Source organism: Dioscorea cayenensis, chromosome 20 (genome assembly GCF_009730915.1).
Source record: "Dioscorea cayenensis subsp. rotundata cultivar TDr96_F1 chromosome 20, TDr96_F1_v2_PseudoChromosome.rev07_lg8_w22 25.fasta, whole genome shotgun sequence".
Lineage (NCBI taxonomy): Eukaryota > Viridiplantae > Streptophyta > Magnoliopsida > Dioscoreales > Dioscoreaceae > Dioscorea > Dioscorea cayenensis.
In genome coordinates, this window is record NC_052490.1 from 10,490,495 (window position 1) to 10,501,394 (window position 10,900).

The 10,900-nt window shown below is 30.8% G+C and overlaps 1 protein-coding gene across 1 annotated transcript; it reads right to left on the reverse strand.

Moving 5' to 3' along the window:
- Window positions 1-4,749: 4,749 nt before the first annotated feature.
- Window positions 4,750-7,410, reverse strand: LOC120251870. The gene is made up of 7 exons (XM_039260520.1): window positions 7,362-7,410; window positions 7,190-7,277; window positions 6,083-6,282; window positions 5,929-5,998; window positions 5,242-5,334; window positions 5,047-5,151; window positions 4,750-4,972 (listed from the first exon to the last, which is right to left on the reverse strand). Exons 1-6 carry the CDS (start codon window positions 7,378-7,380, stop codon window positions 5,127-5,129), a joined length of 495 nt encoding a protein of 164 aa, XP_039116454.1. The 5' UTR covers window positions 7,381-7,410; the 3' UTR covers window positions 4,750-4,972; window positions 5,047-5,126.
- Between the last annotated feature and the right edge of the window lie 3,490 nt (window positions 7,411-10,900).

Sequence of the window (10,900 nt, forward strand, 5' to 3'; positions counted from 1 at the left end):
AATAGTATTGAATTCCGTTGGTGATAGTATAGAATTATGTTGGTGATAATACAAAATTACTTTGGTGATAGTAAAATTTCATTGGTGATAGTATTTAATTCCATTAATGATAATACAAAATTCTGTTGGTGATAGTATAGAATTTCATTGTTGATAATAGAGAATTCCGTTGGTGATAATACAAAATTCTGTTAGTGATAATATCGAATTCCGTTGGTGTTGGTGATCATACATAATTCTATTAGTGATAGTATAAAATTTGGTTGGTGAAAGTACAAAATTCCGTTGGTGATAGTATTGAATTCCGTTTGTGATAATACAAAATTTCTTTGGTGATAATATAGAATTCCGTTGGTGATAATACAATTTTATTGATGATAGTATCGAATTCCATTGGTGATAATAAACTTCCGTTGGTGATAATATATAATTCCGTTGGTGATAGTTCAAAATTCCATTAGTAAAACTCTAAAATTTCATCTCTATATTTTTTTCCAAAAGAATTTCAGACCGAAACTATCACCAACAGAATATTTCGTTGGTGATAATATGAATTTTCATCACTAATATGTTCTAAGGTACAAAATATTTTACATTGGAATTCCGTCACAAAATCTATCGTTGAGATTGACTTTCACCAACAGAAAAATGTCATTGAAAAAATTGTGTCTCTAATGCCCCTGTTTTCTTATAGTGATAAACTATAGTAAAGTTAAACTTATGATCAAATATTAGAATCTTGTTGTAGGCTAATTTATGTGTATCTTCATGATCAACTTTAAATTTAACAAACATAAACTTACATACTTTTATAACTCTTGTATTTGTTTTTATAAGCCCACATAAGATCATGAACCCTAATCAATAAAAACAACAAAAGACCTCATAAGTACTCCGTATAACAAATAACATTAAAGTCCCATATTAAATTGTTTGCAAACATCAAAACACATCTCCAAGGACAAATTAAGAATAAACAAAAAATAGGAAAACTTTGATTAATTAAATAATACAACCACAATAATATATATACATATATATATATATATAGACTTCATCAGTACCAAGTCTCCACAAGCCTACCTTCTATCTAATCCTTCAAATCAACACAAATCTCAAATCCCAAATTCCAAATCATCAATAATCCAATTATGAAATTCAAATTTTGATTTAGTGAGTTTTTGAAAGTGTGTATGTAGAAACTAAATTGAGATAGTATATAATTTGAAAATGAATTTTTTGAAACAAATTAAATTTAAAATCCTAATACTTTGGAGATGAGCTAAGTTTGAAGACCAAGTGTTTTTAATTTGTTATGCCCCAAATGGATGCATATCTTACATCTTGACTTGAAAACCTCTCTCCATTATTGTTGATTTATTTTAAATACATTTACTTAAGTTTAATGCTATAGCTATTCTATTCCAGTATAGTACACTAACTACATGATAAATTAGTACATTAATGAATAAACACAAAGAACAATAGGGAGGCTTTTTATATAAATAATACATATATTTTTTTAATTACATAAATATGTAATTTTAAATATAATTGCCAAAGTAAGTAAAACAGTGAATTGTTCACTGTTTCACATGTATTTAGATAAAAACAGTAAAGAGTTTATTGTTTTAACTGCAAATTAAGCACATAAAACGGTAAACTATTTACCCTTTATATATATATATATGAGAACGAAAAGTCGAGGAGAGGATGGGGAGTCCCAACAGAATAATGTCATGCAGGGGATCCCCCACTAGATGAGCCCCAACTACTATGCCTACTTCACTTCCAGTGGCAGCACTCACTACAAAAAAAAATGCTATTTGCGACACATATATTTGTGACACATAAATGTGTCGCACATTTGTGACACAATTTGCAACTATTTATGACAAAAAATTAAAAACGTTGCAAGATATAATTTAATTGCGTCACAAAAAATGACCATCCAAGAATGTCGCAAATTTTGTCGCAAAAGTTTTTGCACCTACCATGTAATGGCTTGTAACACAGATTGTGACACCTTATTTGCAATGATCTATTGGCGTCGCCAAATATATCACAAATGTTGGCACCTAGCATGCAATTGGTTTACGACATGAATTGCGACACATTATTTGCAATATTTTTTTTGGCGTCGCAAACAGTGTCGCAAAATTTGGGCGCACATGAAATTGGTTTGTGACACAAATTGTGACACATCTTTTGCAACGATCAATTATTGTCGCAAAATATGTCTCAAATTTTAATAATAAAAAATATTTCTCCCATCCAAAAAGGTAGGTTTTGGTTTATGGGTAAATGCAAGAGAAGTCCTCCATAGAAACCTCATTTTCAGCTCTTTACCTTTACTCTTCTTCACTTCCTTCACAAGTTTTTAGATATCTTGACAAATTATGCATGATTATTTGGTATTAGAGCCTCCAAAACCTTATTCTTGGTGATTTAAGTTGATCTCTCTCTCTCTCTCTCTCTCTCTCTCTCTCTCTCTCTCTCCCCCTCTCCCCTTTCTCTCTTGAATTTGCTTTTAGGGTTTCATTTAGTGTATTTAATAAATTTGTGATGATTTGAGTTATAAGTGTTGTATTAATCGACTTATGTTATATATTATTGTTTCAAATTAGTGATTATTATAGTATTATTGTTTTAGTTTGGATCATTTGTCGATTTTACAAGAGTTGGAAAAGTGGCCTGAAGTTTGAGACGGTTTTTGGGATATCTTGCGACACGACTATTTTTGTGTCGCAGAATTCAGCAAAATGTGTTGCAAAATTTTCTGCATATTTACCCTACCTAGTTATATTTGAAAAATATTTTTGATTTCAGGAACAATGTCTTTAAGAGAATCAAGGAAATGGATGTATAACAAGAATTTACCCGTTATGGTGCACTAAATGATGAATTTATTGTGGATGTAACTTAATTCATTAAGTATGCAAGTTCACAACCTGAGCAAATGGATGGGTTGCTAATAAGATGCCCATGTAAGAAGTGTGGTAATTTAAAATTTTTTAGCCCGGATGAAGTGATGCTTCACCTTTGTCGCAAAGGATTCACAGCCAATTATTTCAACTAGACATGTAATGGAGAGACAATGTGACATGAAGAAGAACAATTTGTGGTTAATCAGTTGCTACAACAAACTAATTGGTGAGATCAAGGATTTAGAAACTTTGAAGACACAGGTTGTAGCTTTACCACACATTCGGACTTTGATGATCTACAAGAAAAACTACTTTTTGCTATGACCAGTTACCGTCGTAAAAACTTAAATGTCATCGTAAAAGGTTTTTTACGACGGCATATCACCGTCGCATGTCGTCGTATCTGCTTCCATCGCAAATGGTAGTTATTGCAACCAACCGTCGCAAAAACTAGTTTTTCCGACAACAAAAAGCCTTCGCAAAAATTTTTAAATCTAATTAATAATGCGATGAATTAAGGAGACGAAATGTTTTTGCAACGGCAACTATTTGTCGAAATTAGTGTTATTTGCGATGACATATTGATCATCACAAAAGATATTATTTGCAACAAAGAGTACGTTGTTGCAAAAGGTATTATTTGCAACAAAGATTAAGCCGTCGCAAAAAATAGTATTTGCAATAGAGTGTATGCCGTCGCAAAAGATATTATTTGCAACAAAGAATATATCATCGTAACAACTTATTATTTGTGACTGACTTTGTGTTGTTGCAAATAAGTGTTATTTGTGACCAATCGGTGTTGGTCGCAAATGAATATTTTTGTGTGTCCATCCAAATAAATCTTTTTGTGACCAAGTCGTTGCAAATGCTATATGGAAAAATGGATAGCATGCACCTAATTAATTCAAATCCTATATTACAATATAATTTAAATTATATAACAACAAGCTCATACACAACAAGGTCATTTACCACAATATTGATTCAATTTAACATATGAACCTAATAATAGGTTAATATCGATTCATGTCTAACAAAATTAAGTATTATAAGATTTTACAAAACAATGACATAATAAAAGTTCAAAACATAAAACTAAATAAGTGTGAAGAATTAAGTGTTATAGACTTTTACAAAACATTAACTCAATAAAAGTTTGAAAAATGAAATCCAATAAGAGTTGGAAACATTTAAAACATTTAAATCTTCAATCATCATCATCATCATCATCGTCATCTTCACAACTCTCTTCATTTTCATTGTCATCATCATCTTTTTCGGAATCTTCCTCCAAACTATTCTCATTGCCATCTTTTTCATTAACATTGCCATGATGAACATCTCTTACATTTTCTTGAGAATTAGCTATCACATCCCCAAGATCATTACCACCTCCCTACACACAAACATAATACATGCAAACAATTTAAAATTCAATAGTACACTATTAAAATGAAATTTTGCATTAAAGCCTAAGATGCATATAGGTTTGGTACGAGTATTAAATAATATTAGTCATGAGATAGTTAATTATAGGATTTTGTATATACTATAAACATAATAGTATTAAAGGAAAATGAATAAGATAACATAAGTGGAAAGAGAATGTGAGATAATAAATTAAAATAACATATAAATAATAAATTACATTAACAACAATCTAAAAATCATATAAAGACAATAATTAAAAACATTAAATTATATTATTATACTTGTGTAGCTAATTGTATATTAGATAATCCCAAACTTTGCAACACCGCTTAAACCATAACGGGTACTTGTTGTTGCAATTTATCAATTGTAGACTCCATTTGCTTGAAACGGTCCTCCCATTCTCTTTCCTTCATCTTTTGAATTTCTTTGCATCTTTTGCTACATGTTTGAGAGGAACTACTACCATACACATTTTTCCCTTGAATACCCGTACCTAATCCAAGAACACGACCATGACTAGGCTCTTCTGTAACATTGTGATATATTTCCTATTCATTTACTATTGAAACTTCAGACGTCGCAGTTGACCTAATATTATCCATTTGATCCTGCCATTGAAAAATATAATTATAAACACTCATTACAATATTAAGACTTAAACAATAAAAAAAAACATTTATACCCATAGATCTTTTGCTTTCTCAGTAGCCCAACTCTCTCCATCCTTTTTAGTGTGGAATTTTTTAAAGCAATCAATTGGGCCTAGCTCTGACCCTGTCTCTTTAACTTAGGGTAATAAAAAAAATGATCAATTTGAAAGGCATAAAATATGTATCCATTAGAAAATATTAAATAGTTAAACACAAATATTAGTTACCATGTCACTCCTATGCTTGGCCATCGAAACTCTGCCAGTAGTATGAATGATTTGAGATTGTGATCGATTAATTTTATTCTTATCACTTTTGTGCTGCATACATACCAAAAATATTAGAATTTCACTTACTCTTAATAGAATTAAAAACCTAAAACAATTTATATATATATAAATATTAAACCTGCCAATTATCTCCCATCCATTTGTCTACCATTTCTTTCCACACATTAGAAGGAATGAAAGAAGGTGGGTGTTTGTAACAATCTTCTCGGGTTTCATGCTTCTCGAAAATTGGTTTCCTTATACGCAACATCCAATCAGAGTATCGACACTTAACTGAATTCTCAAATGCTTTTTTCACTTCTTCTTCTTCTAGTTGATTATGTGAGAACCCCACGGCCAAATATCGAGCAAAAAGAGTATCTAGCTTTGATTTCGGATATTCAGAATAAGGTGTCCATGGACCGTTAATTTTTTGATGGAAGAGAACATGTATTACACTAATGGCTTTTGGTGTTATAATCCTGTATATTTGTGAAAAAAATAACTCAGTACATTAAGATGTCTAAATCATAGAAGTTACAAAACTATGACAAGATATTTTGCAAATCATAGAAAATAATTTAGGGCATAAAAATATTAAATCAACAATTTATTCATGAGTAGTTACAGGATGGTATATTTTACCTATTGTCATATATCTCAACTTCAATTCCTTCTCCTGACTTGACACCTTTAGCCTTTCCTCTCACATTAACTTTTCAACAAAGTCATCCATGAATTTAAAAATATTTAGAGTTCAATAGATAAAGTATATAAATTAAAAATATTATTTCATTACCTTTTCTATGTCTTTTATTTGGAGGTGCTGAAGAAGAACATATTTCATTTGAAGCTCGAGTAGATGATGGCAATGAACAGTCAAGATTAATTTCAACATTTTCATCATCAACTTGGTTTGGCGTTTGATTATTTTGTGTTTCTGAATTTGAATCATTTCTAACTCGTGCTTTTCCTTTCCTTGCCATCTTCAATATAATCCTATAAAAAAGAAAACAAATATTAATTCTTAATACAAACATGAAAATAAAAGGGAAAAAAAAGAATAACATAAATGATAATTCAGAAATTATACTAATTAATGCTAACGTAACAAGATCAAGATCAAAGTAATAAATACAAAATAGGTAAGATGACTCACCAAAATGAAGAATGTTAAAAGGTATATAATAAATATGTGAAAAACTTCAATTACTCCACTATCATATCTTCAACTCCATGCTTATTCCAATCTATATCTTCAAAATCATCTTGTGAATGTGATTCACATACATTATAAACAACATATTCTTCTTGATATGGCTCTTCTTCATTTTCTGGAATTTCATAAAGATTTCTTGGTTTTATCTCACTGACAGTAGCCCATGTAGGATCTTTCAATCTTTTAATATAATAAACTTGAGTCACTTGAGACGCCAAAATAAATGGTTCATTTGTATGTAGTTTTCGTGTCGTGTTGACACTAACAATCCCATAACGATCTTTTCTATAACCAATACCTTCCTGAGAAGTATCATACCAGTCACATCTAAATAATGTAACTTTGTTCCCTCCTGTATAACGAAGTTCAATTATATCCAATATTATTCCATAATATGACAACTCTCCTTCATTTCCTTATCCTTTAACCATAACGCCACAATTTTGAGTTTTTTTGTTTTCATCTCGGTCTCTTGTGTGGAAACGAAACCCATTGATATTGTAGCCTAGATAGCAAATTACTCTTCGTTCAGGACCCCGTGCCAAAGCAAGCATATTTATATCTATTCCTTCATCATTTTCATTATATGCATCACCAATCTGCGTAGTATATTGTACATTAAAATTTTAATAAGTTTTCGATCTATGGAATTAGGGAACAAATATTACAGTAAAATAATTAACTTACTCGTTTGTGAAACCAGGAAGAGAATTCACATTTGTGAATCTCATCAATATTTCTAACTCCTTTTTCTGAGAGAATGTTCTTATGTTCACTATAAAAATCATACAAAAAATTTCAAAATTAATTTGACTAATAACATATTATAAATATGCATACAAAAATGAAGTTACATTACCTAATAAATGATTGAACATCTTCACAATTTTGGAGGATGTAGATAATAGCCGCATTTCGTAAATCATTACTCAACTCTTGCATATTTGCCTTTCCAAAATGTTGCCCAAGCACACAAAAAATTTGGAAGGATGAGGTATTTTAGATAGTGAATCGCCGTCATAATTTCGTTCTGGACGATTAAACTTTGTTTCAATACCATGCAAGTATCGAGAACAAAATGTCAAGCATTCCTCCACTATATATCCTTCAGGAATGGATCCCTCAGGTCGTGATTTGTTACGAACATACCCCTTAAGTTTGTGCATATATCTAACAAAAAAACACTAGTTATAAATCTAAATGAATTTGATTTAAAAAAATGCAAGTCATGAGAAGTTATGTGGGCATATACCTTTCAACGGAATACATCCATCGGTAATTCACAGGGTCACCAACTTTAGCTTCCCAAGCTAAGCGAATTGGAAGATGTACCATTATATCAAAAAATGAAGGTGAAATTTTTTTTTCCAACTTACAAAGTGTTAATGCAATTTTCACTTGTAGCCGATCCAAATCTTATGCTTTTAAAATTTTAGAGCACAAAACTTTAAAAAATATGCTTAATTCTGTCAAGGCATCAGAAACGACACGAGGTAATAAATCCCGCACAGCTAATGGAAGTAATCTCTCCAAGAACATATGACAATCATGTGTATTCATTCTAGAAATTTTACCATCTTTCACATTTACACATCTTGATAAATTTGATGAGTAACCATCAGGAAACTTGATTTGTTGCAACCACTGACACAAGGCTCTTTTCTCATCATTCGATAGCATATAACAAGAAGTGGGCAATACCATCTTTCCATTAGCTTCTTTTGGATGTAATGTATCCTTTGTTTTATCATCAATATTCATAAGTGTACCAATAATGTTGTTAAAAATGTTTTTCTCAATATGCATCACATCCAAATTATGCCCCAACTTTTGCTTATGCCAATAGGGTAGAGTAAAGAATATACTGTGTTTTTTCCAATTATGCTCGATTCCTTGCCCAGGAAGCTTTTGCCTCTTCTCTACTTTCCCAAACATTGTTTGCTTCATATGACGAAGTTGATTAAGGACATCATCACCATTTAACCGTTCTGGTGGAGCTTTCTTTTCTTTTTTACCATCAAATTGTGATGTTTGTTCATGCCATTTATGATTTATCGGTAAAAATCGACGATGACCCATGTAACAAGTTTTGGAACCATTTCTTAATTGATAATAGCATGTTTTTTTATTGCAACAAGGACATGCTAGATTTCCTTGAGTACTCTAACTAGAAACATAACCATACGCAGGAAAGCCATTTATAGTCCACATTAGTGCCGCTTTCATTTGAAAATTTGCTTTCATTGAAGCATTATATGTATCTGCCCCATGCTTCCACAAATCCTTCAATTCATCAATCATTGGCCTCATATAAACATCAATGTCCTGCCCCGGCCCTTTTGGCCATGGTATTAGTAAAGTTACAAATGAAAATGACTCTTTCATGGACATCCATGGTGGAAGATTATATGGAAACAAAATAATTGCCCAAATGCTATATGAAATGCTCATGTTTCCAAAAGGATTGAATCCATCTGTAGCTAAACCAAGCCTTACATTTCGAGGCTTCAAAGCAAATTCACTATAAATATTATCAAAACTTCTCCAAGACTCTGCATCTGCTGGATGACGAAGGACCCCATCATTTATGCGCTTTTCACTATGCCATCTCATATCTTTAGCTATTTTTGAGGACATAAAAATTCTTTGTAATCTTGGTGTAATTGGAAAATACCTTAATACTTTATTAGCAATTCTTTTTTCTTTGGATGCACCACCTTTATCTGGTTTCCATCTTGAACGACCACAAACTGGACACTGGATTGCATCTGAATGTTCCTTGTAGTAGATAATACAATCATTCTGGCATGCATCAATTTTCTCATAATGTAGACCAAGATCACTTACCATTTTCTTTGCTTCATAGTTTGAATTTGGCATTGTTTTACACATGGGAAATGCATCCTAAAGCAAGGTTAGCAACATGTCAAATGAATTATTGCTCCAAGAATTCATGCACTTGATATGCATTAATTTCACCACAAAAGACAAGATGGAATACTTATCACAGCCAGGAAATAAAGGTTGTTTAGCATCATCTAATAATTTGAAATTTTTTTTTTTGCATCTTCATTGGGCTCTTGGGGTTCATTACTACTTTGTTCAATACCATCTGCCACATGGGGATAAATGTCATGTATCATATCAATCATATCATCAACCTTTTCCATTTCCATTTCACATAATTCCTCATCACAAGGTACTCTATCACTATCTTCATCCCCGCTATCTTCTTCACCACATAAATACCAAAAAGTATAACTCCTCATGATTCCTCTATATAATAAATGGATGTGTACTTCTTCTTTAGTTAATCGATATCTATTTGCAGCAGTCCACACAAGGACAATTAATTTTTCATATCTTCATCTTTCACATGATGAAAATGCATACTCAAGAAAAATTTTCCACCCCATTATAATATTCTATGCATGATCTGGTAGAAAGACTCATCCAAGACTTATCAATAGGCATTTTGATTTCTACAAAATTCAAAATCATTACTTTTAGCATATGATTAACATATAACATATTTATTTGGTTCAATTTTTATGCATTGAAAATAATAATAATATAAAGAAATACATTTACAAATTAGAATAATATGGAAGTCTAAACAAATTTGTTACTAGTATACTAGCGCATCATATGGAGTCTAAACAATCAATTCATAGCGTTTTGTTTCAATTAAAAGCGAAATAAAACAAACTAACCTTATAAAATGATAAATCCACCGCAAGTTCAATCAAGTGAAGTACTTAAGAATTAACAATTGTGATGTGTCCCTGCAACAAAGAAACAAATATGGATATTCAAACCAATTTGTTATGCTTGAAAGCTAATGTGAAAAGAGCGAATAACAACTAAAACACTACAATTCGAGATATTATACTTAGTTACTACTTCCTTTGATATATCAAATGGCTATAGTTGTTTTGAGAGATTGACATTTATTATTAGTCCTCAAAAGGCAACATTAAAAATTATTTAACTCATATTTCAAGGTTAATGAGAGAGATAATAATAATAATAATAATAATAATAATAATAATAATAATAATAATAATAATAATAATAATAACATCAATTGCAATAACAATAACAATAACAATAATAATAACAATAATGATAATAATAATCATATGTACAAGCTAAGTTATTTAAAAATCCCATAATATTGGCCCACATCCATTCCAATCAAGCCTTTATCAATACACCAGAGTACAAACAAAAATTTTACTAACACATCAATAAAAAGCCATGGCACCCACAATAAAAGATGCAACTTAGCAGATGTATATCAATCATTTTTAATAAATCAGATCCCATAACAAAATTATTAATAATAAAAATCACATCAAAAACACCCACAAAATGAAACAATGATAAGCGAATTAG